General features: G+C 44.3%; 1 protein-coding gene across 1 annotated transcript in view; it reads left to right on the plus strand.

Annotated features, from left to right (window-relative positions):
- The first annotated feature begins 16395 nt into the window (after positions 1 to 16395).
- Positions 16396 to 27481, plus strand: part of HSPB8 (heat shock protein family B (small) member 8) — a 38299-nt gene continuing 27213 nt past the window's right edge. The window contains exon 1 of the mRNA XM_033953558.1: positions 16396 to 17568. Within this exon, the coding sequence (XP_033809449.1) occupies positions 17184 to 17568 (385 nt within the window). The 5' untranslated portion in view covers positions 16396 to 17183. The remainder of the gene's footprint in view (positions 17569 to 27481) is intronic.

Raw genomic sequence — 27481 nt, forward strand, 5'->3', positions numbered from 1 at the left:
TTTGGCTAAAAACATTATAGGCAGAGTCAGACCCATAAATCTCTTCTTCGACCCATGCAACACACTTAAGGTCTACTTCTTAATGTAGCATGTGTGGTGCAGTGGTTAGAGCTCCAGCCTTGGCACCCTGAGGTTGTGGGTTTGAATCCTGCTCCTTGTGACCCTGGGCAAGTCACTTAATCCCCATTGACCCAGGTACTTTAGGGTGGGAGCCCACCAGGACATACAGGGAAAAATGCTTGAGTACCTGAATAATTTATAATCCGCATAGAATTGTAGGATATGCGGAATATAAATATTCTTGTCACTGGCAAATTTACATATAGGGACCTACTTTGTACGTCTGACAGATATTTATCTGTGTGACTTCACTTTTGTAATTTTCTTCTCCTCATATGGGCTCAATCCAGGGATCTCAAAGCAATTTGGGCAGTCTACACATGAAAGTCGTGACATCCCTGGCTTTGGTGAGTGAGGCCACTGCCTTCAGAAAGCATCCACTCGAGTTCTGTGCTGGAAATGCTCCAAAGTAGAGATACCCCCAATGACAAACTCACAGGTAGGCTTCCCGATACCAGGCATATTTGATTGAATAGTGTTTCTAATGTGGGCAAGTTGGTGTCGTCAATCTAACAGAGGCAACGTGACTGGCCTCCCAGACTTTTACCATTTCGGCCCATGATGGTGCAGTGTGGTTGGCAGCATGTGACAAAGATCATACTTTCACAGGGTGTCTTCATAGATTTTTGGGACTGAGACTTTTCCTAGGCCTGATATTTTGGGGACTGTACTTAAGGGGTTCTCCGAATGACTAGCTCAGAGTTCACTGGGCTTCGTAGCTTTGTATTGCTTCTTACTCCTCTTGTATCAGTCACTGTTCCCTCTCCTACCGTAGGCCTTGCTCTCAACGTTGGTCATCTTGGAAAAGGCTGGTCATTGGGGCCCTGATGTAGCTTTCTGGCAGAGAGTGCATGCTGCTCCACGGTACTCATTCTACTGGTCCTCATGAGTGGCTCTTCCTGGAGCTGGATACACTCCCAGACAGTTTGGGGGAGCACTCTTCATTTCTCCTTGGTGATTCTGGTCACTGCAAGTGAGTTGACTCCTCTGGCTCAAAGAAATCCTTATCTCATTGGCAACAGTGCAGATCCATGGGAATTGAGTCATGATTCTGATGGTGGTGGTGACATCAGATCCATCAGAAGAACCAACCTCCCTCCACAGACAGAGCTTTAATTTGTGAGCTATCGTGGTGGTCTGTGGTGCTTTTAGTTATCAGTGGCTTTCAGAAGGTTGCGGGCCACAGGTTCTGAGACTCTCCAATAGGATGGACAGGAACACATGCGCCATTTCACTGCTGGAATACACACATCTTGTAGGCAACTAGCTCTGCCTGCCAGCAAGAAACAGCATCACATTTGAATTTTTATATAAGTCAGGGTGCACATTATACACAAGATAATATGGTACTTGTTCTCTGCCTCAGATTTCACTCCTTTGTGTTAAACTCACTTGGAGGATTTCTTTCTTGTGCCAAGTCAGTCCCTGTTTGTTCAGGTGCCATTTACGTAATTTTAGTGTAATTTTATCATCTTGAACTAGGAGGTGATGGGTCAGTAATCCATTCACTCACTCAGCACGCTCCTTTCATCAGATAAGTCAGTCTAGGCCAGGGGTGGGCAACGCCGGTCCTCGAGGACCGGAATCCAGTCGGGTTTTCAGGATTTCCCCAATGAATATGCATTGAAAGCAGTGCATGCAAACAGATCTCTTGCATCTTCATTGCCTGAAAACCCGACTGGATTTCGGCCCTCGAGGACCAGAGTTGCCCACCCCTGGTCTAGGCTCTTCTGAACCAAAGAGTTTACTTAACCATGGATTCTTTGGGACAAACCATGGGAAAATTCCTCATCATTAACTCAACTCTACACAGGTGGAGGTAGAATTGAAAAAATCATTTCCAACACTCTCTTTGCTGAAGGTCCTTGACAAGCAGGGCAGGATTAATTTGTCGAGGGACCCTAGGCACACAAGTCCACTGGGCCCCCTGCCCCGCCCCCATTCATTTACCCATTTTCTTATTTGCTTCTTTATTTTCACTTTATTTCTTTTATTTTAAAATTCAAAACAAACAATGCCAGTGTACAGTTTTTCTTCTATACAACCTCCAAACATCTCTGAACAAATCTCCCCTTCCTTCCTAGACACTTTATATTTTGCATTTGGGTAGGAGGCATGGGGCATGGCGGATGGCAGGAAGAAAATTTAGTAGCCGTCATTTTATTGGACTAATACATTTCTCAATTAAAACCTCTTTCTTCAGGTCAGTAACCTATACTGCTGTTACAGTATCCCTGTCCTGACCTGAGGAAAGGAGTTATGGTCTCTGAATTAGTAAAAAAAAAAAATATATATATACTAAAATTAGTCCAATAAACAGGATCGCCTTATTTCCATTTTCTATTAATAAACATTTATCAACACAGCTACAATAATACTTTATCCTAAAGCAAAAATAAATAAAACAAATAGAGATTTTTTTTCTACCTCTGTTGTCTGGTTTCTGCTTTCATCTTCTCATCATTCTCTTCCTTCCATCCACTGTCTGTCCTCTCTCTGCCTCTTCCATATGGCATCTGCTCTCTTTCTATGCCTCTTCCAGAAACTATCTGCCTCTCCCTTCCATTTCCCCCCCTTCACTGGTGTGGTATCCATCTACTTCTCTCCACTCCCCTCATGGTGTGGCATCTGTCTATTTCCCTTCCATCTCTCCCTCCCTCCTAGCAGATTTTAGCAACTTTCTCTCTCCTCCTTTCCTCCCCTCAGATTTGGTATCTGCCTCCTCCCCTTCCCTCCTGCTCTGGCATCTCTCTCTCTCTGCTCCTTTCTTCCTGTTCTTTCTTCTCAATTTATTTTCTGCCTCTGTTTAAATTCTCTCTTACTATTCAGTCCTCAATTTCCCTCTTTCATTGTGTCTACCTATAGCTTGCCACCTCTTTCCCTTATCCCTTCCAGTATCTAACTCTATTCTCTTCTCCCAATCCAGCATATGCCCTTTTTTCTTTCTCCTCTCCACTTCCTTCCAGCGTCTACTCCCTCTCTCACTCCCTTCCATTCAATGTCTGTCCCCCTCCCCACACTTCCATTTAGCGTCTGTCCGCCTCTCCCCCACACTTCCATTCAGCATCTGTCCCCCTCTCTCTACCCCTTCCATCTACTGTTCACCCTCTATCTCGCCCCTTCCATCCACTGCCCTCTCTGCTGTTTCCATCCAGAAATGAGAGCATATCAGCTGAACGGACACGTATCAGAACTTTAGTAAGTGTCCTTAGGCATATGTTGTTTAAAGATGCAAAGGTAGGCCCTGTTTATCTTTCCCTTCTTTGAAGATGGTATAAGGACATCTATGTTTGTCTTTCTTTCTTTGACATGAATGTTTAAACAGAGTTGTAGTGAAGTGAATTCAATTGTTTTGTTAAGCCGTATTTACAGACAGCTTTAGTTAAGAAGCTCTGCTGGTCAAGGCTTTTTCTGACCCTCTGTGGACTTCAGTCTCCAGATAGGAAAAATGCTGATGTGTTTAAAGTTTCATGTGACTTTCCATATATGGTTTGTATTTACGTCACATGCCGTCACATGCTGACAAACCTGATTCGTATAAAAGATGTGAAACTCATAGTAAAAGACGGACATATTTGAAAGATGGTTTCTGGTCTTTAAGATGTGTCCCCAGGTACCTGACTTACAAATGACAGAGACAGAGAAGGTGTGGGGCAGGAGTGGGGCCTGAATCCTTTTCAGTTGGGGGCACGTCCGCGATGGGCAGATGATATCACCGGTATTTTGTGAGTATTTCTGAATTTTTTCTGTTCTTTAGTGCTCACTGGGTAGTGGTGACCTGTACCCAACCCTTTATTTTAAGTTCAAGCTTTGGGTTCTATTATGGAGTTTTTTTGGGGAAAAATCTCGGGGTACTTTTGGTAAGCACCCCTCATATATATAAGCAGCTGCCATTCTTTCGGAAAGAATGAAATTATTTATAGAACCCCCCTGCCCACTCTGTCATTTGTAAGGTTAACACTTTTATAGAGTATAAGATTTTATTGTCTCTTATTACTGTACCTCGCTTATAAGGTAAGATAAGCGAATATTTTTGCATTGTTATATGGGTTTTGTAATGAGTCATAAAGGCACTTACTCCTAGACAAATGAGACTTGTACGGCTGTGTGTGTGTATGACATTTTTCCTTCAGCTCCCATCTTTCTGTGTCACCAATGTTTACTACTGAGGTAGGACATGCTGTTATGTGGAATGAATTGAATGCGCTGTTTGAACCAGTCTAAGATCTTTCCCTTGTAGTTAAAAAAAGAAAAAAGAAAAAGAAAAAATTCCGTTTTAAAGGTTTTCTTTCTTGTGCAGAGCAAAGCTAATCTGTTCTTTGCTTTCATTATCAGGGTCTGTGCATGAATGTTTTTGTCCCTTCCCCCAGACTTCTCTGTTTGGGCTTCCACTGACCCCCTATAGTGCTTCTTTGAAGTTACTCATTCTTGGTTTTATCAAGCAGTAAGGTGAGATTCCACTGCTCGTCTCTTGACTTTTCTCCGGCATTATCAAAACCACCATCTCTTCTTATAATACGCCCATCGCTCTTGTTGCCAAAGCTGATGGCATTCCCTGTTTCGTCCTAGATTTAGGGCTGTTAATGTTTTGGTAATTCTCATTGCCCTTATGTTTCTTCCACCATTCCACCGGCAGCCAATGATTTTTTTCTGTCATTTCCCTAAAGAATGCTTTATTTTTAGTCCCTTTGGTGAGGCTGCCTTCACCTTTAAGCAACAGTATACCTAGTGTGGAATGTCCTTCGGGCTATTCTACAAAGTCATGCACTGCCCCTCATGGTCATATTCTTATTTTGTACAACTTTTGTGTTCCATAATTCAGGAGACCTGTCCGATTGATAATTTTCACCTTTTATAATGATTGTCTGTGTGTGGTCACAAGGTGTCATGAAATAAACTGCACTGGTGTACATCTGAAGTGAAATACCTGGGTTTTGTCCTGTCTCATGGTCAGAGGAAAATCTGCACTTTCTGCATTGCTGCTATTCTGGGTCGGCCCCGCCCAGCTACCAAGAAAGACATGCTTACTTTTCTTGCTATGATTGGTCACTGCCGCCAATGGATCTCTGCTTATTCCTTCTATGACCAGATTTTGAGACAGACCCTGGTTTCTGAAATGACTGCTCTTATCAGATGGACTTATGAAATGTTGGACATTTAAGATGTGCTTTGGTTTCTAGCTCAAGTTTGGGTTTTCCTGCTTATGCCCACATGTTTTATCTCTTTGTTTGGGACTATTGTAACACCATGAAGGGAGAACATGGCGGTAAATTACGCTCTGTTGCCTTTTTTTATAGTCACTCCTGTTCAAGAAAGCCCTGGCTGCTTGTGCTATGGTGGTAGAGATGGTTACTTCTCTGACCCTAGGTCACCCCATTACCCTTCATACTTTTCACGATGTCCAAGCCCTTCTTTTAAATAGGCTTCTGGGTCTCAAGGGTGAACAGGATTCTCTTCCTCTCTTTTTTCACAGCTTCAGTCCTTTGTTACCACCCCCTCCTCTGAATTTGATGCCTGGCGTTTGGCAGGTGCCCAAAGCCGCCCTTTTGGACGGACTTTGGTGCAAAGAGGGGAAACCCTGGATACCAGCTGCTAGCTCTCCCTTATTCATTGCCCAATATCATGGTATTGGTTATCGTAGTGCTCGCTCGACATTTTAACTTCTTGCTAGTGATATTTTCATTCTTGACCTTTTGCTCCTTGATACAGAGATATATAGCTCGATAATTACAGCTGGCACGGTTGTGAATTGAAAATAAATTGGAAAATACAATTCCTTTCTATTGTTTTAGCTGAAGTTAGGATGTTGCTAATTTAAAATGTTTTTTCCGGATTTATACATAGCCATCCCAGATCCGTTTTGGCACAGATATTTCTAATGTTTTCCACGGGTCCTCTTTATCACTGCAGAGATAGAGACGCTCCAAAGAGACATTAGCTTTATGCCTTTTTTCAAATATGAGATGGTTATGATATACATTATTTGTAGTTTTGGTTTTTTTTATATCAATGTGTTTATTTGCAGAGTTAAATTCAGCCCTGCACACTTGACAGATGGAGAAATAGCTCCACGCTTAAAACTTTATGTTTTGTCTGTGTCATGTTTACTTGTTTTAGTTTAGTGGGTACCCCAGGATACATAATATTGGCCATTTCTAGAGCTCTTTTTCCACTTCTTACTAGCCTAACTGCGCAATGTTCTTTTACTTATAGCTTTTATATTCTGAATATAGTTTAGTTAGGGGTTATAAGAAAAAGCTTTATTTTATGCAGCGTTTATTTTGTGGTGTTCCCTACATATGATCCATACATTTCTGAATACATTCAGTACATCAGTATGGTCTCTCTGAAGTGCATAATAGTTATATGAAGCACGAAAAAACATATCCTTTTGGATTGTTCAATTAAGAACCTTAAGTAACTGAGTATTGTCTCTCTTTTGCCATGGCTATGCTAAGTAAATGAATTGGTATTGTTACATGTTGCCACATTCAGTACAGGCAACATGGTTTCTCTTGTTTTCTATCTCTTATTTGGATCACATTGGAGTACAGCTGCTGAATGATATTTGGAATGCTTTTCAAGCATTTCTTTTCAAGTATCTCTTTCTGTATGTACAGACATCTGGCTGCTCTCCCTTTGAGATTCTCACGGGATGACCTTTCCCCGCCCCATGGGTAGATTTTCCCTTGATACAGGAGGAATACGTCCAAAAGCTAATTGAAATATTAGGGCTTGTTCAAAGAAACGTGTCTTGCACTTCTCCTTTCTCTCCACAGATTCCTACCCATTTTTTCCAGCCTGGTGATTGTCCAGCAGCTTTCCAAGGATCGGAAGCAGACGGATTTCCCCTTTGGTCTTCCCACTACTGTGATCGCTGTGCCCAGGCCCGCTGCACTCACTGAGGAGTTTCCTGTTTGGATCCACGCAAGTCGCTTGAAGAGGGTTAACCTAAAACCCCAGAAGCAAGTCTTCCCTGCGCAGATTTCACCTCCTCCAGTGGAACAACATGATGATCTCATTGCAGCATTCTACCAACTTTATCATTCTCTTACTGGCACTGCTGCTGCTAGTTTTTCTCCCTGTATGAATCCTTTTCACTGGGTCTACAGGGATGATGTGTTCTGGGTCCACGACACTTTCTGCCCATACCCATCTGTAAATGACACTCCTGCTGTAAACAGCACCCCCGACACCTCTTTGCGAACACGACGTCAAGCTGGACTACTCCCTCGCAAAGGCTGTCCTTCAATTGGAATCCAGAAAAGACCGATGGTATGCTACCCTTTGGTATAATTCCAGCAGTGTGCAAGTTGCCACCTTCTCCTTTGAGTATTGTGACATTGTGGACTGTTCATCAATTGATATCCCAAGGCTGTGCCATTGGTCCTCAGAGATTCCTAAAACTAAGGACATATATATATATGTTACTGACTTACGTTGGGGGGATAAGTGTGCATTCTGGGGAGTGGTAGGGTGGAATATTAATACTGACTGGGCTTATAAACTAGAGAATACCCTGAAAAACAGTGGACCAAAATGGTAAATCACTGCTTACTTGTATGGCCCTTCATAAGGTTGGACACTGTTATAGGAAAAGTGTTCCTGCACAAATTATTAAGCTTTCTCTTACTATTGACAACCCTAGACCTACTGATGAAGGTATGTACATTATGGACATGTGGTTTAAGGGTGGGTCTAGCTATCATCAGTTTTCTTACGGGATCTATCTACCTCCACTCATCCTCTCCCGCCATTTTGTGGGGGCCCCAAAAAATACTAACCCACTGGCCCCTACATTCAATAAACTTACTGACATGATGGCTATTGCTAATCCCACTTTTGAAGATATTGTGGCTGTTAAGGTAGGGTTTTCAGAACGTAACCTTTGGTTAGAATGGATGAAATTCACTGCTGATCAACATAATAAGTGCTCAAGCTAGACCCCATCTAGGAACCATACATCTGGACCTCCCTCCTGGTATCCAACCATGCCTTTTTGGGTTATTTACCAGTATCTCCTCTAATTTTACCTATCCTCTTTGTGCACTGTAGTGTTCTAAATACCCTTTGTTGCCAGGACAGCAAAAGCTTGATATTGCCGTTATCATCTATAAGGGCAATTACATATGTCATGTTTCTAATCTGACACAGGATAGTTTTGTAGGTAATTTACCCCCAGGTTATTGTTCTGTCTTGGCTCATAGGTGTGCCCCATTGTTGCTGCATCAGAGTTGATATTTACTGGCTTTATGGAGACTTTTGGCTCCCTGTTAAGCTACCCAGCCAGTGGATAGGCCAGTGCACTTTAGTTAAGGTTACCATGCTCCTGCATATTTTTCTGAAAGGCATCCTTCCTGTTCACATGGTTTTTCCTTTTATTTGTCTTGATATAAATCTGATCACATGTATACATAGATGCTATAGGGGTCCCAAGAGGGGTCCCAGATGAATTTAAGGCCCGAGCTCAGGTTAAGGCTGGGTTTGAGTTCCTTATTCCCTTTATTACTATTAATAAGAATGTTGATCGGATTAGTTAAAATTATTATAATCAGCAACGCTTTGTGAACTATTCTAGGGACGCCTTGCAAGGTATTACTGATCAATTAGGCTCCACTTCTCAGATGGTTCTCAAAATCATATGGCCCTAGATATGATTCTAGCTGAGAATTCTGTTAAATTCTTCTCAGTATTTTATGCTGTTGTACTTTTCTTTCTGACAATATAGGTCCTCCTATGGACATTCAGAAATTAGCAGACCTCTTTGCTGAGTTCAAATGTAACTCTGATTTATCTAATTCTTGGGATCAGCACTTTAGTTGAATGCATAATCTCTTATTATTTGCACTCTTGTCTTGACTGCTCATGTACTGTGTTATTCGTATTACAGCTCCTAAAAAGACCCCTCCTTGAGAGACATACCTAGGGTATCACTCCCTTCCAGCTCATGCTGTGTATTTGTGACGTCATTTACATGACGTAAGAGGGGAATTGAACGGACACGTATCAGAACTTTAGTAAGTGTCCTTAGGCATATGTTGTTTAAAGATGCAAAGGTAGGCCCTGTTTATCTTTCCCTTCTTTGAAGATGGTATAAGGACATCTATGTTTGTCTTTCTTTCTTTGACATGAATGTTTAAACAGAGTTGTAGTGAAGTGAATTCAATTGTTTTGTTAAGCCGTATTTACAGACAGCTTTAGTTAAGAAGCTCTGCTGGTCAAGGCTTTTTCTGACCCTCTGTGGACTTCAGTCTCCAGATAGGAAAAATGCTGATGTGTTTAAAGTTTCATGTGACTTTCCATATATGGTTTGTATTTACGTCACATGCCGTCACACGCTGACAAACCTGATTCGTATAAAAGATGTGAAACTCATAGTAAAAGACGGACATATTTGAAAGATGGTTTCTGGTCTTTAAGATGTGTCCCCAGGTACCTGACTTACATATGACAGAGACAGAGAAAGTATGGGGCAGGAATTGGGACCTGAATCCTTTTCATCAGCTCTCTCAGTGTCCGCCCTCTATCTTCCATATGGCAACATCCCTCTTTCTATGTCCCTTCAATAAGCTGTCTGTCCTGTTCCCCTTCTCTCCTTTGTACATGATTCATTTCAGCTTCACCTCTCTCCATTTTTCTGTCTCCACCCCTTCCCCTATGTTCTGGCATCTCTCTCTTCTCCTTTCCTTCCTTCCCACTTAACCCCTTGGCCTGGCATCTCTCGCCTTTCCTTCTCTTCTATCTCTCCCTCCATGCTCTGGTATATCCTCTCCTTCCTTTCCCTCTGGTCTGGCATCTGTCTCCTTAGTTTTCCTTCCCTTATACCCTGGCATCTCTCTGCTCTCCTCTTCTATGTCTCCCTCCCCCTCCATTATCTGGCATTTTCTCTCCCTCCCTCCTTGTTCAAGTGATGGGTAAATGCAGCTGCTCAGTTAGAGAGTTGGCCTTAGAGTGCTGCTTTAAAAAAAAGGGAAAAGAGGCCTCTAGCAGTGGTCCTTTGAATAGTGGCTACCCTTGTAAGAGAGCCCATAAAACCCTGGCTTTGTCCAATGGTCAGTCACACTGGAAGGATTAATCATGCACCAAAACGATTAGCATCCAGTGTGACTAATTAGAAGTCGACTGCTTGACTCTTGTATGCTGGGCGGTTACTGTGGCTCTCGGGGGTGGGGGGGGGCAGACAGGGAGTGGGCGGGAGATGGCAAAGCGTCCTGCTGTCTCCATAGCAACGTCCCCTAAGCGAACTGAACTCAGGCCGCGCGCCTATTCCCGGCTCCGCCGAAACAGGAATGACGTCATTTCCTGTTTCGGAGGCGAAGGGAAACAAGCGCGCGCCCCGTTAGAGCCCCGCGGCCTGAGTTCAGTTGGTTTGCAGGCGCGAGGGTAGTGAGGGAGCAGAAGGGCGGGAAAAAGACCTCACCAGGCCCTTTTTGTCCCCCCTCCCCGATGTTTTAGTGCCCTAGGCACGTGCCTACCCATTAATCCGGCCCTTTTTTACAGCTGTATTCTCTTTGGGGGGGGGGGGGGGTCTTCTCAACTCCTTCAGGGTTCTCTGAGCCAATTATCATAATGTTTTTACTAGGCTGTTCCTTCTCTGATGGGAACAGAGCTACTGGGGTTCTCTATCCTTGTAGATCTTCAGGAACTCTCCTCTGGTCTTGTCCTGTTCCTTCAAGCTTGATATTTCAGCATGTCTTCTTTCTTCTTGGAAGAAGGTGTTCCCCACTCCAGCTATCACTTGTAGCAAATAGAGCAGCACAGTTGACTATGTCCACTCCTTCAAGCAAGAGCCCAAACTGGGCGTAGATTTTATACCAACACAATGTGCTGCCTCCAAGAAATGTCTTCTATGATTATCAGTCACTGGCAGGACAATCTGTCCTTTAGAAGTACATCAAAGACAAAGTCCATTACCCTTGTCTCTGCATTCCAGTATGGTCTCCACATCTGCATAATTCAAAGATCTGCCCTTGTTCTGCTCCAAACTTAGTCGCTTATTATATTGACACTATAAGACTGTCCAGATAGGATTTTAGCCCACAAAAATGGAAAAATCTACAAAGAGCAAAGTTAATCGCCATCAGCTTCTGCTGAATGTATAACTTCATTTGAATATTGGGCCCAAAGAAAATAATTCATATAGTTCCTCTTCCTAAAATGGTCATCAACCCAGCACAGTGATAAGAATAGCCTTACTGGGTTGAGACCAATGGTCCATCAAGCCCAGTAGCCCATTCTCATGGTGGCCAATCCAGGTCCCTAGTACGCCATCCGCTCTTACCACAACCTCTGGCAATGCATTCCAGAGTTTAACTATTCTGAGTGAAAAAAAAATTTCCTCCTATTGGTTTTAAGAGTATTTCCCTGTAACTTCATCGAGTGTCCCCCTAGTCTTTGTAATTTTTACAGAGTGAAAAATCGATCCACTTGTACTTGTTCTACTTCACTCAGGATTTTGTAGTCTTCAATCCTATCTCCCCTCAGCCGTCTCTTTTCCAAGCTGAAGAGCCTTAACCTTTTTAGTCTTTTCTCATACAAGAGGAGTTCCATCCCCTTTATCATCTTGGTCGCTCTTCTTTGAACCTTTTCTAGTGCCACTATATCTTTCTTGAGATAAGGAGACCAGAATTGAATGCAATACTCCAGATGAGGTCGCACCATGGAGCAATACAGGAGCATTATGACATTCTTAGTCTTGTTAATCATCCCTTTTTTTTTTTTTTCAAATTTTCTTTTTATTAAGAAAAGAAGTATACAAAGAAGTAAACCAAAATCCGAATACAAAGAACCAGGAACAAAGCAAAACACCAGACTAGAGGGTCTACTGCGTGGTTTCTGCGCGGAGACAAAAGATACTCAGCAAAAGCCAAGAAGAACCCCCCCCCCCACACCCCCCAAGCACTCCAGTGTCAGAAATTCAGAAGGGCACTTCGGGCACCCGGAGACAAATTGTCCCAGACCGGAGCCCAAAATCATCCCTTTTTTAATAATTCCTAGCATCCTGTTTGCTATTTTGGCCACTGCCGCACATTGGGTGGAAGGTTTCATCATATTGTCTACGACGACACCCAGATTCTTTTCTTGAGCGCTAACCCCCAAGGTGGACCCTATCATCTGATAACACTGATTTGGGTGGTTCTTCCCAATGTGCATCACTTTGCATTTGTCCACATTAAATTTCATCTGCCACTTGGATGCCTAGTCTTCCAATTTCCTACGGTCTGCTTGTGACGTTATCCCTACATTTACTTTGTAGATTTGTCGTGAACATTTCAGAATACAGTAGTTTGATTCTTTAATTAATTTGGTACCCGAAGTGACTGATAATAATAATAATAACTTTATTTTTGTATACCGCAATACCACAAGCAGTTCAGAGCGGTTTACAGAGGAAGAGACTGTACACAGACAGCGAAGTTACAAAAATAAATTTTCTAATTACATTGGTAAGCCGGGAGTAGCTAGGTCTATCCGGAAGTGTTTCAGAGAAGTTGCAAGGCAGGAAGGAGTCAGAGGAATCTGTCAAAGAGATAGGTTTTGATTGATTTCCTGAAGGATTGGTAGGAGGGTGAGTTGGAAATGAGGGTGGTTAGATATTTATTCCATTTGCCTGCTTCAAATGACAGTGATCTATCAAGCAATCTCTTGTAGATACAGCCTTTCGGGGAGGGGAAGGCGAACAGATAGGCATTACGTGTGCAAGTGGTGCCTGGAAGGTCAAAATGATGCAATAGGTAGGTTGGGGATAGACCGGTTATGGTTTTGAAGCAGAAGCAGGCAAACTTGAAGATGACCCTTTCCTCCATCGGCAGCCAGTGTAGTTTTCTGTAGTACGGGCTTACATGATCGGATTTTTTGAGACCATAGATGAGATGAGATGAGATGAGATGAGATGAGATGAGATAATAAACGCTGACCTAGACGTGGTAGCAATATCAGAAACCTGGTTCACGGACTCACATGGGTGGGATATGGTTATACCAGGCTACAACCTACTACGTCGCGACAGAGAGGGCAAGTTAGGGGGAGGGGTAGCACTATACACTAAGGATAACATCAAAACTACCAGAATTACGGATATTAGATACACTGGGGAATCCCTCTGGGTGAATCTGGCCAGAGGAAATGAAAAATGCCTATATCTTGGTGTGATATACAGACCTCCGAAACAACAAGAAGACAAAGACTTAGAACTGGTAGAGGACATAGAGAACATCACTCTACGGGGAGACACAGTGTTGTTAGGGGACTTCAACATGCCCGATGCAGATTGGAACACACTCTCCGCGACTACGAGTGGCAGTAAAAGAATTCTGAACTCCATAAAGGGTGCACGACTCAAGCAAATGGTGTTGGAGCCCACCAGGGACCAAACGATACTGGACCTGGTACTCACCAACGGAGATAGCGTCTCAGATGTCTCAGTTGGAGACACACTGGCCTCCAGCGACCATAATATGGTATGGCTTAACCTTAAGAAAGGTTTCTCAAGGTCAAACACAGCAACGAGGGTTCTCAACTTTAGAGGCACAGACTTCGACCGCATGGGAATTTTTGTCGATCAGGAGATGCAAAAACAAGCACAACCTAACAATGTAGAGGATATGTGGTTGACTCTGAAGTCCACCCTACACGAAGCAACAAACCGCTACATAAGAACAGTAAGTAAGCGCAGGAGGAACAAAAGACCCCAATGGTTCAGCGCAGAAATTTCGGACCTCGTTAAAAAGAAAAAAGAAGCATTTATCACCTACAAACATTTAGGAAAACAAGAGGCGGAAAAAGACTATCTGGACAGGTCAAAAGCTGTCAAAATAGCAGTCAGGGAGGCCAAACTCAAAATGGAAGAAGATCTAGCACGGAACATTAAGAAAGGGGATAAATCCTTCTTCAGCTATATTAGTCACAGGAAAAGAAACAAAGATGGGATAGAACGCCTGAAGAAATCGGACGGTAACCTTGTAGAATCAGATTCTGCCAAGGCAGAATTACTAAACGAATACTTCTGCTCAGTCTTCACCTGTGAAGCGCCGGGAGCTGGTCCACAGCTTCAGATGGGAGACAGCCAGAATGACCCGTTTCTGGACTTCGAGTTTACGCCCAGTAGCGTCTACTACGAACTATCAAGACTCAAGGTGAACAAAGCCATGGGACCGGACAACCTACATCCCAGAGTGCTCAGGGAATTGAGAGAAGTCCTGGCAGAACCACTATCTGTTCTTTTCAATCTTTCCCTACGCACAGGAAGAGTCCCCTTGGACTGGAAAACCGCCAACGTTATCCCACTCCACAAAAAGGGCTGCAGAACAGAGACGGCAAACTACAGACCAGTGAGTCTCACATCTATAGTGTGCAAGCTCATGGAAACACTGATTAAACAAAATATTGATACAATCCTAGACGAGGAAAACCTACGTGATCCCCACCAGCACGGATTCACCCAGGGCAGATCCTGCCAATCTAACCTAATCAGCTTTTTCGACTGGGTTACTAGACAATTGGATGCCGGAGAGTCATTGGATGTGGTATATCTAGACTTCAGTAAAGCTTTTGATAGCGTCCCACACAGAAGGTTATTGAACAAGCTGAAGTCGATAGGATTAGGGGACACTCTAACTACATGGGTTGAGGATTGGCTGAGTGGTAGACTTCAGAGGGTGGTGGTAAACGGTACCCCGCCCAAAATGTCAGGCGTGATCAGTGGAGTGCCGCAGGGGTCGGTCTTGGGCCCGATTCTATTCAACCTATTCATAAGAGATATGACCCAAGGACTTAGAGGAAGGGTATCACTGTTCGCCGACGACGCCAAACTTTGCAACATAGTAGGTAAAAACACCATGCCTGATAATATGACACAGGATCTACTGCTGCTGGAACGGTGGTCAGCAACATGGCAGCTAGGCTTCAATGCTAAAAAGTGTAAGGTAATGCACCTGGGAAAGAAAAACCCGCACAGAACTTACATACTAAATGGTGAGACCTTGGCCAGGACCACGACGGAACGAGATCTAGGGGTGATCATTAGTGATAACATGAAGGTTGCAAATCAAGTGGAGAAAGCTACCTCCAAGGCAAGGCAAATGATGGGTTGTATTCGTAGAGGTTTTGTCAGCAGGAGACCTGAAGTTATGATGCCGCTGTACAGGACCATGGTGAGGCCTCACTTGGAGTACTGCGTTCAATTCTGGAGACCTCACTACCGGAAGGATGTGCAGAGAATCGAGTCGGTTCAGCGAATGGCCACAAAGATGGTCTGGGGGCTCAAAGATCTCACGTATGAAGAAAGACTGAATAAACTGAGGCTGTACTCACTTGAGGAACGAAGAGAGAGGGGTGATATGATTGAAACGTTTAAGTACATCACGGGCCGTATCGAGTCGGAAGAAGATATCTTCTACCTCATGGGACCCTCGAACACCAGGGGGCATCCGCTAAAAATCAGGGGAGGGAAGTTCCATAGCGACTCCAGAAAATACTTCTTCACTGAAAGAGTGGTGGATCATTGGAACAAACTCCCACTGCAGGTGATTGAGGCCAACAGCGTGTCGGACTTTAAGAGAAGGTGGGATATTCACAGGGGATCCCTAGGGGAGTGAAATCAGAGGGCGGGTATTTGGAGTGGGCAGACTTGGTGGGCTATAGCCCTTTTCTGCCGTCTTTTTCTATGTTTCTATGTTTCTATGAGGCGGACGGCTGTATTCTGAATGATACTCAGTCGTTTGGTGATTTTCTTGAATGTGAACTGTCTCTCATCAGTTTCCTTCAGGATTAATACCTTCAAGTCTTTTCTTGCTAAAAGGAGAATGGCAGGAACTCCTTAGCCATGTTGAGATCCAGCTTTAATTTAAATGCCAGGAACAGTGAGGGACTCGGGACAGAAGGGCTAACGGGGGCATTTTCTGCAGGGAGGATTGTGGAGGGGGGGTCGATGGATACATTGCCTGCTTCCCTATGTTTCTAATTAGCATGCGGACACTACATGAGGGGATCACCATTGTGTAAGCAGACCTCAGCCAGGGGCCTCAGACTGGGGCCCTTCTGGAGCCTTGGGGAGCCCGATACAGTGAACCTGACTGAGAACATCTGGTGCAGAGGCTTTCTCACCCTGGAGACTGTGGCCATTTGTTTCCCTAGCATCCTAAGCACTGTGGATCAGACACCATGCTTGGGCAACGAGCCCAGATGGCAGCGTACACAGGACTGATGCTGAGTCATCCAGCTGGCCAGGTCTGTGCTTTTGATGCAAGCGGTGCCGACCTTCTAATGCAGGGTTCGTAAATACTTCAACGGAGCTGGGATTCTCTGATTCTTGGTGCAGACAATATAGACGAAAAGAATCCAGTCTGCCTTACACCTGTTCATAAAGCAGAGATCAGACTGAGCTGCAAGGACAGGAACCTGCTAGCAGGCAGCTCTGAGGCCTGGCAGCTATAATTAGCTCACACACCAAGATCTGGGTGGGCAGATCCGTCTGACACTGTGCAAGGAGGGGAGGGCATTAGCTAGGAGGAGAACAGCAGTAGGCAAGGCAGGCAGCCTAAACTTGGATGCCCCTGCAAGCACCGGCCGTCCCCTTGGGGAAACGTCAGCTGTTAACACAGCAGATTCCCAGGGAGTGCTTCATCTGCTCCGAAATATGAAGCTGACTGATGGGCATTGCAAAACAGAGACCTCCAGCAGTAAGAGACAGGTATAAATAGAAGCTGCTCAGCAAATGGGAGAAGTTTAGAGAAGTTTCTAAAGGCTGCCCGCCCCTGTCTCTATTTCAGCAGCAGGAGGAGAGGTGCTGTCAGGCAGTGACCCAGAGCCCAGCCCGGAGGAAGGAGCTGGAGTCGCTTCTCTTTGCTTTTGCCTTCTGGTGTCTTTCAATTCTTAAGTCTGCATAAACTCTTTGGCCTGGAATATTAATTCTGCTCTGGACAAAATTTTGATTTACGTTTCAAAAACAGATTAAGAAAGCGCTTCTCGTGGAAGGAGATTTTCCTCAAGAAAACTTCTGAAGAGTGATTGGGATTTTGTCAGAAAGGAGTTTTGGTGGAGAGCAGTTTGGGACAAAGGAAGGTATGGCAGACACTCCCTTCTCATGCCACTACCCTAGCAGCCGGCTCCGAGGGGCCCGGGATCCCTTCCGGGAGTCCAGCTTGTCCTCTCGCCTCTTGGACGATGATTTTGGCATGTCCCCCTTCTCTGATGACCTGACTGTGGACTGGCCGGACTGGGCTCGCCCCCGGCTCTCCTCAGCGTGGCCCTCAGGCCCCCTGCGGACAGGAATGTCTCGAGCGTCAGGAATGGCCCCTCCGGGGTACAGCTCCAGGTACACAGGTTACCCTGAGCCCCGAAATCCATGCTATGAGCTGGGTCAACCGTGGAAAGTGTGTGTCAATGTTCAGAGTTTCATGCCAGAAGAGCTGACTGTGAAAACCAAAGACGGCTTTGTGGAAGTGTCAGGTGAGTGAAGACCATTAAAAGCTTGTTTCTGTTCCTTGAGAGTTTCTGTTAACTCTCTCCCTCTCTTCTGACTGGCATATTCCATTTTACTTCACGGGCCTTTGCTACTTACACTTGGAGGCCATTTTGTCTCTCCTTAGCAGTCCTTCTCATACTGCAGTGCAGGGACATTCTCTCTCTACGCAGGGGTCTCTGCTGTCCCTGCTCACACTTCTGGAACATTCCCCCTCTCCTGAACAGTCCCTCCCTCCTCATAATGCTGGGACATTTCCCTCCTCCCAATGCTGAAACGTTCCCTCTTTCCTCAGAGATTCCTTTGTTCCCTTTCCTTAATCTGTAGTACCCTCTATGGCATCATTAGTGGAGCAAAACATTTGCTGAATTGACCTGTGACTGTGTGGGGAGGAGCTCAAATGTAATAAACCTCAGCCTACCACGAGCAGACAAACTGTCGGACATTTTAGAAGCAGGCAGAAGGTAGAGCCCAAACATAACGAGAGAAGCTGGAAGGAGCAGGGGATAATCTTGTGTTTTACAATCAGCCTTTAGGATTTACAATGGTGTAATGATTGCATAGGGAGAAACAGCTCCATCGCATTCCCTGTTACCGAGTCTCAGTGAATATGAAGTCATCTGGTACACTGATACTTTGTCATATCCAGGACAGAAAATGTCCATTTTCAAAACAGCCAGACGTCTATCTTGTATTTTTAAAAATGGCCTATGTAGATGTTTTGGTCCTTAGGACATTTATCTCTTTTGGCCATTTTCAAAAATAAAAACGTCCACATTAAAAATGCACAAAAGCAAGTTTTGTAGACATACCCAACTACCTTGTCTAATCATGGTAGGGGAATCCCGATCAGTTGAGCCAGTTTTGGGGAGTCCTCTTGGCTCAGCTGATGGGGGATTCCACTGCCAGGATCAGCTGAACCGGCAGGGAGATCCGATTTCTCTCTCCCTCCCTCTCACCAATGCCACAGCCCCCTACACAGAGACCCCCGCCATACACTCCTAGGCCAATCAGGGCCCCTTAGGCCCCTCCCTGCACTGAGGTGCCTAAGGGGCTCTGATTGACTTAGGCACTTAAGGACCCTCCCACAGGAGGGGTCTTAGGTGCTTGGGCCAATCAGAGCCTTAGGCCCTCCCCGGTGCATCCCAGGATGGATCGGGATGGGGAAGGCCACCATTATGAAGGGCCTGCCAGCGGGAGGGAGTGGGCATCCCACCCACCGGATTATCACTGAAGGTATAGGGTTGTTGTCAGGGTGAGGTGCCGGGTGTTCAAGGAGTGCCGCAGTTTGGAGCGAGGTATTGGGGTTTGATGGGGCCCGGCGGCAGGAAGGAGTGGGCAAACCTCCTGCCAATTGTACTGAGGAAAGGTACAGGGGTGTGTGGGTTATCGGGGGATGTGGGGGGGGGGGAGTGTAGTGAGGGGGGTCTCTGTGTAGGGGGCTGTGAGATCATTGAGAGGGAGGGAGGGAGGGGGAGAGGAATCAGATCTCCCTGCCGGTTTAGCTGATCCTGGCAGGGGAAACCCCATCAGCTGAGCCAGCAGGACTCCCCAAAACTGGTTCAGCTGATGGGAAGTCTGTTTTTATCATTTTTTGGGGTGTTGGGAGGGGTTCGTGCCCAATGGGGGAATAAGGGAGGGTCATGCCTTAAACTCTCCAGTGGTCATCTTGTCAGTTTGATCACCTTTGGGTCACTTAGACCTGTTTTACATTTGTCTAAGTCCCGGCGTGTAAGTTAAGCTTCAGGATGTCCAAGTTTAGGCCCACCCGATGCCCGCCCATAACAAACATCCCAACATGCCCCTTTGAGTTCTGGACGCACAGTGGCTGAACGTCCAGAAAGTTTGTTTTGATTATCGGCACTTGGATGTTCCAATGCTGACTTAGGTAGGTTTTTGGACGTTGTAGAGTTTTGATTATGTCTCTCAAAGTCATTACACACACACTATAATACCTGCAGTTCAGTTCTCTACAATACCATCGCACCTCGTATAACATTCCTAGGGTAGAGCATAAGAAAATAAGACTAGCCATACTGGGTCAGACCAGAGGTCCATCTAGCCCAATATCCTGATACCACAGTGGCCAATCTAGGTCACAAGTACCTGGTAAAGACCCACAGCATCACCATTGGTATGAAGTCTGATTGGTTAATAAGTTTAAACAGGGGCTTCCAATCGTTGTGGGAGATCTCCATAATCTTTGTTAGCATGTGGTGGGGATAAGAGAGCATAAAGGTGCCTGTTTCAAGCGTCTGCATAAAAGAAAGTCAGTGCCTTCTTTTCTTTACAGAATTTCTAGAACAAGTGGCAGAGAATCACTTATGTATGAGATGTTTCCAAGTTTATTCAAAGGTTGATATCCCGTTTATTCAGAATCAAAGTGGGGTAAACATAAATCTAAAAGTCATGGGGGAATTGACAGACTAATCAAAGGAGAAAAACAGAACAAAGTTAACAGGTTTAACTACATTGTTTAATAGGAAAGATGAACAAAAAAAGGATCTTCATTTTGCGAGGAACAGTATTTAAATGGTTCTAGGATGACGGCGTCTCTGAACAGGAAAGTTTTAAGGTTTGGCTTTAAATTTCTCAAATGATGATTCATCACAGAGAAAAGTTGGCAGCGAATTGAAAATAAGAAGAGGTGGCATAGAGAAGGGATAGCTAGATTTGGGGAGTTCGATCTTGGTGCTCTTGCTGGGCTATGGGGAATAATTTATATATATATATATAAATAAAAAAAATAAAAAAATCAGATGTGTGTGTGTGAATGTTCCAGCATAACTCTGAAACGCCTGGAGAGAATTCACCAAACTTTGTACACATATGACTTACTATCTGAGGCCAAATACTGTGGGGGGTGGGAGGGGGGAGGGAATGATATGTGGGTGGGAAGCAGAGGGTGGGAAGGGGGTGACATCGAAAAAGACAGATATTAGTGTCTAATCCATAAATGCATGGACAGATTTCAGCCAAACTTGGTACATATGGCTTACTATCTGGGAAAAATGCTGTTGGGGTGGGAAGGGGGTGACATGTAAAAATGATCAAAAATGGCAGATATTAGTGTGTAACCCATAGTTTTCGGGCTCACTGAGATGAATACTTACACTCCCCAAGTTCAGCCCCAAAGAGAGAGACATTCATGTGGGACATGTGTGGAGGTGGGATGTGGGGGGAGGGGGAGGGGGTGACGTGGGGGTGGGACATTTTGGAATAAATAGATATCCGTAAGGTAGTTCTTCTTCACCCAGAGAGTGGTAGAAAACTGGAACGCTCTTCCGGAGGCTGTTATAGGGGAAAACACCCTCCAGGGATTCAAGACAAAGTTGGACAAGTTCTTGCTAAACCGGAACGTACGCAGGTGAGTCTGGACTCATTTAGAGCACTGGTCTTTGGCCTGGGGGCCGCTGCGTGAGCGGACTGCTGGGCACGATGGACCCCTGGTCTGACCCAGTAGCGGCAATTCTTATGTTCTTAATATATAGAGAGATACAGAGATTCTGTCCAGATGAACCCTTTGACCTATTCCATGTTTGGTTTCTAAAACACTTCAATTAAATATGCAGCGAGCAACAAAGATGGGGCCCTGAATGAAACCAGATATGATAATTGCAAGATGCATCCCATCTACCCATGGAGAAGTTCCTACTGCTGAAAGTTCGCATCTTTGTCTTAGCTCCTCCCTCCCCATTTCCTCCCATCTAAGAATTATGATATGTTTTTCATGCTTTCTTTAAATTCCAATACTGTTTTCAGCTTTCACTGTGAAGCTGTCCCTTTCAGAGAAGAAACTCTTTCAATCTAACCATTTTCAGTCCTACAGAACTGCTGTTGCTTTGAAATTCCCCCGATCCCGGGTGGCTCCTGGTTTGCTCTACTTTCTCAAATGTACACTCATACCATGCAGGAATTTATAAGACTGCAAAACAGCCGGTTACCATTTCAACAAATCCAAAAAGGAGTCATTGACTGTCGTAGCCATTAGATCTCACCAGCGACATTAACATCCATTATCTGCCACAGGGGCCCATGTTATTCCTATGGGCAGATAACATGCTCTTTGGAAAGAGAGCACACTATTTTCTGCAACAGAAATGTGCTTTTTTTTCTGCTTGTTTTTGGTTATTAGTGGTTTACGACAACACAGGATGTGTTATTGACTTTCCCCATGTCATTTCAAAAGACTGAATCAACCAAAGGGTTGACCCGTAGGAATCCACAGATGTGACGAAAATCCAAAACAAGAGACTGTGGAAGCCGATGTTGCTGATGTAGACTTTATTGGTACAGAAGAGTCAATAAGAACATCTACAACTTGAAGTAGAGAAGATGACCCAACACGGTCTGTGTTTCGACCTGATAGTCTTCCTCAGGGGTCCTAGTGTGGTCTCCTCTGGAGTATGCAGATACAAGAACCTATGTCCAAACGTAGAATAATAACTTTCCTCTGGCTATTGAAAAACAGAACCAAACAGATGTCCATTGAACACAAACACATTAGAGTTGGTACTGAATGATCCACTCAGAAATTCCGCCATATTGAAAAGTGGCCTGAAGACGACCTGCAGTAAAGCACATGATAGGCTTAACATGGGTTTCAAAGAAACTTAGGAGGAAGCCAAGGGTTTTCCTGGTGCCTCTCAAGCTCTCCATCACAAAGGAAACTACAAATTTTCCCCTTCTGAGCCTACATAGTATCATACTGCGCTTTGACACCACACATTACTCCTCTCCTAAAGTCACTTCATTGGCTTCCCATCCATTTCCGAATACAATTCAAACTCTTCTTACTGTCCTATAAATGCATTCACTCAGCTGTCTTTCATTATCTCTCTTTAATTGTTTCCTCTATGTCCCGTCCCGTCCCCCACGCAAGCTCTGCTGAACTGGTAAATCCCTCCTATCTGTCTCCTTTTCTTCCTCTGCCAACTCCAGACTCCGTCCTTTCTGTCTTGCTGCACTGTATGCCTAGAACAAACTTATGAAGCCTGAATCCTTATGGCAGGCTTCATCTCTGGCAGTGTTCAAGTCCAAGTTAAAAGCTTCTTTGACACTGCTTTCAACTCCTAACTCTCTTCCTTGGGTTCTGCATCATGGTACAATGCTGGATTTTCAAGATAAATTACAAATGACTAACAATAGATCTGAAAGTTTCAATTCTATCAATACTCTGGGATGAATACCATCTGGTCCAGGCAATTTGCCACTCTTCAATTTGTCAAATTGTCCCATTATATCTTCCAGTATTACAAAGATTTGTTTGAATTTCTCTGTCTCATCAGCATGAATAACATTTCTATCACGGCTATCTACATACCTAATGATCAAACCTCCCATTACAATGGCTATCCTAATTCTTCCTTCCTGGGCAGAAGCCTCTGGAGACACATCATCAGTGCAAGAGGATATTGCATCCCCTGGAGGGCAGGTCCTAGCTTCAGGATCACTTCCTGCCTCTCCATGGTGATGCTTTCATTTCAGGAGACCTATCTCCTCCATGGCAGCACAAAGGTTGGCAGACTGGAGGTGGGACCTCTCTACAACTTCCATGATTAGTATAGATTTCCTTGTGAATCCCACAAGATTGTACTCGGTCCAATCTTATTTAATATTTTTCTTGCTTCATGGACATTCCTCATACAAGATCTCTTGATCTTGTACTTTTTATTTTTGTCAATAACATACATTAGACACTGTTTCCACAGCTTTGCTTGCCTCTCTTTTAGACAAGATTGAAATAATTCCTCCATTAAATGGCTTGAAATTTAATCCTGATAAAACTGTAACTGAACAATTCTCTAGAAGGGAAACCAGTCCTATCAAAGATTCTTTAATGTTGAGTGGTGTTCCAATACCTTTCCAAGCCTTGGTGAAGATTTGGGGGCCCGGGGGGGGGGCAGATTTAAAGATAATGCATTGTCTATGGAACCACATGTTTCAAGTATAGTAAAGAAATCTTTTTATGCTCTGCAACAAGTGAGATACATTATTATTGACTCAAAAACCATTGAGATTGCATTTATATTCCTTGGTGCTCCCCTATCTTGATTATTGTAATTCCTTATCACATGCAGTCAACTTGTCTCAGATTCAGCTGGTGCTGTGTATCGTTTAGAATACTTGCTATTGTCCACCAGGTCTTCTGTTCTGGTCAGCCATTGTTTCTCTCCAGGCTCTTCGTTGTTCCAATTAGAACTTGCTGGTTGTCCCTTCATGTCTTCAATATGTCTAACTGTGCTAGACACTTGTTTTTGCATGCCTGCCCTTGTGCTTTGGAATGACTCGAGATGTCATTTCCGATAGTGCTGGAAATGAATTAGAGTATTCCATCTGGGTTTATCATTAGGGGGTTTCTTTACTGAATCTATCACTTTTAGCAGCCCTAGAGCTACCTTGCCTCTCCTTGTAGGTTGTAGGTTTTTTTTCCCCTCATATGTCTTCTCTAGTTACATTTTTGTTGTACAGTTTGGCCTGTGGGTGGGATGGTTTAGACTTTTTTGTGTGTGTGGATTGTGCAGAGTTTGCATATTTCTTTGACTGGAATAACAGCTTTGCACAGAATCTAATTACCTCAGCTAACATATGCCATCAGTCCTGTAATAACTTGTCCAGATTCACTTTAATCCAAGTGGAATTATATTGATATTTCCCCTCCTTTACCATTTATCTCAGGAAAAGGTGACCTCTGAAGTTTAGCAGTTTACGTTTTTAAAGACTTTGGTAGACACAGTTCTAGGCCTGAGTTTATAGCCAGGTCTGTGTAAGTTTGGTGCTGGGGACAGAATCTACCCTGAAGATGGAGCACTGGGCAGGATTCCCTTCTAGGCCTGAAAGGTCACTTGGACACACAATGTCAGAGGCGTGAAGAAAGTACAAGTTTTATTCACAGCATGCCGGGACTCTAGTGCAGTTAATAGCCTGCCTACTAGAGTGTCAGAAACAGGAAATACACGGACTTTTATGCCCTTTTCGCAAACTAATATATGCAAAAACTACAATTTTCATTTGTTACTTCTATAACTTTCTACAATTATTATTGGTCCTAAGCCAGCACTTATGATAGGCTCAGGGATACAACTTATAGTCCTATAGGAAACTAGCTCATTTCTCTGCTTATCTAAATCTTACAGGTCTAAAGGCTACATGTACAGAAGGGCAGGGTACATCATGGCTCAAACTCTTATCTATTCAGCTTACAATGTGGTAAGGTAGGGACATACATTTTAGGCAGATGAAGTCAATAGATTATACACTGTTTTCAGCTATGTAGACCAGAGCAATATTTTAAACAACAGTTAACCATTTCATGACCCTACATTCCCCCCTTTCAGGCTGGCGTACCTAAGGAGCCAAGCCTGACAAAATAAAGTTAGGGGTCAGGAAAGTCGGGGTTCCCAGTGGGTAAGGGACGATACTGGGAGAGGGCCAATGCAGCAGTGGAACGTTTGACAGCAGAGTCCATAGTTCAGTGGAGCAGCTTTATGGCTATGGGGACCATACAGGGCAGGCAGCAAAGGAGCAGAGAAGACAGGGCAGCAACCAGCAAGATGATCTTCAATGCTGAACCAGAGGGCAACTAGGAGCTGAAGGTACCAGAGATCCAGTCTGCAGTAAGGTCACGTCAGGGAACATGAGCCAGTTTGGTGATACGATCCACAACGTCCTCGATCATTTTACTCAAGTTCAAGGCAGCAGTTGGAGAGGTTGAATTTACCACAGACATTACCTTCTGTCTAGAGCTAGGCAGTTCTGATAGATAGCAGTGTGCATTTTAGCATTCGAAGCTCAGGTGGTCTCATTAGTTATCAGTTTGAATATAGCTTGTAGACAAATAATGCAGTTCAGCATATAGATTGGGGTCCGATAGCCCCAGGTGCCATCTTCGGCCCATGTGGCAGGTCCATAAGCAGCAATGATCCGTTCTGCAGGCCAGTCATCACCCCATTCACCTATTTTAAGGGAATTGGTGGAAGTAGACCGCTTTTGGCGACCTCTGGTGTTGAATACAGGGGCTCCCAGGTGTTCACCATCGGCCAGCGGTAACAGGAAGAAGCTGGGACGGATCATGCAAAGCACACATGTACCAGTCCATTAAGCAGGCAACCAAGAGTAGGCAAATGGATCACAGAGCCAATATCAACTATCAGGAGCTGACCATAATTCATAGGAAGTTCCATTAAGCAGTGTCTGAAGGGCGCTGAAGACAGTGGGAAGCAACAATGGAGGTTCACAAGGCCCATCGTGAAGGTCGTGGACCTGACGTAAAAGTGAGGGTCTGTGAAGTCAGGTTTAACATGTCCAGCTGCATTGCCTCCCATAGCCACTGTTCTCCCATACCAGTCCCTCCTCATACAAAACAATTGCTAACATTAAGAGTCTGACCTATAGTTTCAGCAAACTGTATAAACAGATTTCTAGTGATTACAGGATATCAGCATCTACTTTCATAAAACTGGGGAAACACCAAAGAGTGATGGACAGGAGCACATGAGCGGGATACAATTCGGACATATACATCAGTACCTGAGTCTCACCTTTTACCATCAATATACAATGCCATGCAGTCTCTGGCCTTCTGGACTTGGACATTGGCATTCCAGTTATATGGGTCAGTGATAGTGAAAACCATGGGATTACAGTAGCCTGTAGTACACAAGGGGCCGGAGCTAGGACCTATAGTAAGGGAGGCAGACGGGGTATTCTTTCTCATAAAGGACAGGCTCCACCATTAGTGAAGGTTTCCTCATAGGGGCAGTTCTTAAAGGCATCAGGTTATACAGACCTATATACTTAGCACATTTGGTATAATAACGCTGTCAATCTAGGGAGCCACACAAAACTGAATTAGGGGTAGTACCATGACCTTGAGAAACATCAAATAGCACACATGTATCACAATACAAAGACACCGGGCGAGTGGGGTCTACAATAAGAGTCTAGTTGATAAGTGGACCCTCAACATTATCAATGCAGATTTCCGCCCACTTTTAAACTTCATCACCAGTTGGTTGGAAACAGAAAATACCCTCAAATGTTTGACATTTTCTGTACTTAACTCCTTCATGCAAACAAACATCAGGCAAAGGGGCTGCACTTGTTAAGTACAAAATACAGAAGAAAGAAACATAAGTGAGGGCAACACAAATATCAGATATATATATACTAACATAGGAAACTCATTTTTCTTTCAGGCACAACTTAAAAAACTTCAAACAGTTATACTCAAGACACTTGCTAAAGGCAGTGGTGAACCACAGGCAGTCAATTAAACTCAAACACTTATAAAGAATTATATTCAGAACACCTGATAAGTACAGTGGTAAATATTCAGAACTTTTGAGGTCTTAGAAAGCTTCAGCTGAAGATCCGTGTTGTAGTGGAACCAAGTTTCATGTCCGGACACCTTTGATAACTGTAAGAGAAGAAATTAGGACAGTAAAAGGACCTATCCACCTAAGTTTCAGGGGGTCTGACTTCCAAGTTTTAGCCATACTGTATTTACAGGGACATACCCATGGACTTGTGTAGCTATCGATAGTGGGGCCCTTTCCAGGACCCATTTGTGGAACTCTTAAAGGGCTTTAGCTAAAGACTGGACCTGACTCTGGAGGATATCTGATCCCAGAGTAGCAAAGGAACCAGGATCTGGGTTCACAATGGGTGGTGGCCGGCCAGACATGAGCTCAAATGGGGCTTAGATGGGATGCATCTAATCTGAAAAAGAACAGAAGGCAGCAGGACAGGTCAGGACAGATTAGTTTCTTCAATTCATTTTGTGAGAAGGGTCTTAAGAGTTCTGTTCATTCTTTCGACCTGACCAGAGCTCTCAGGATAGTAAGCAGCATATAATTTCTATTCAATTTGGAGGGCCTGAGCAATTTGTTGGACAACATC

Source organism: Geotrypetes seraphini, chromosome 8, assembly GCF_902459505.1.
Source record: "Geotrypetes seraphini chromosome 8, aGeoSer1.1, whole genome shotgun sequence".
In the NCBI taxonomy this organism is placed as follows: domain Eukaryota; kingdom Metazoa; phylum Chordata; class Amphibia; order Gymnophiona; family Dermophiidae; genus Geotrypetes; species Geotrypetes seraphini.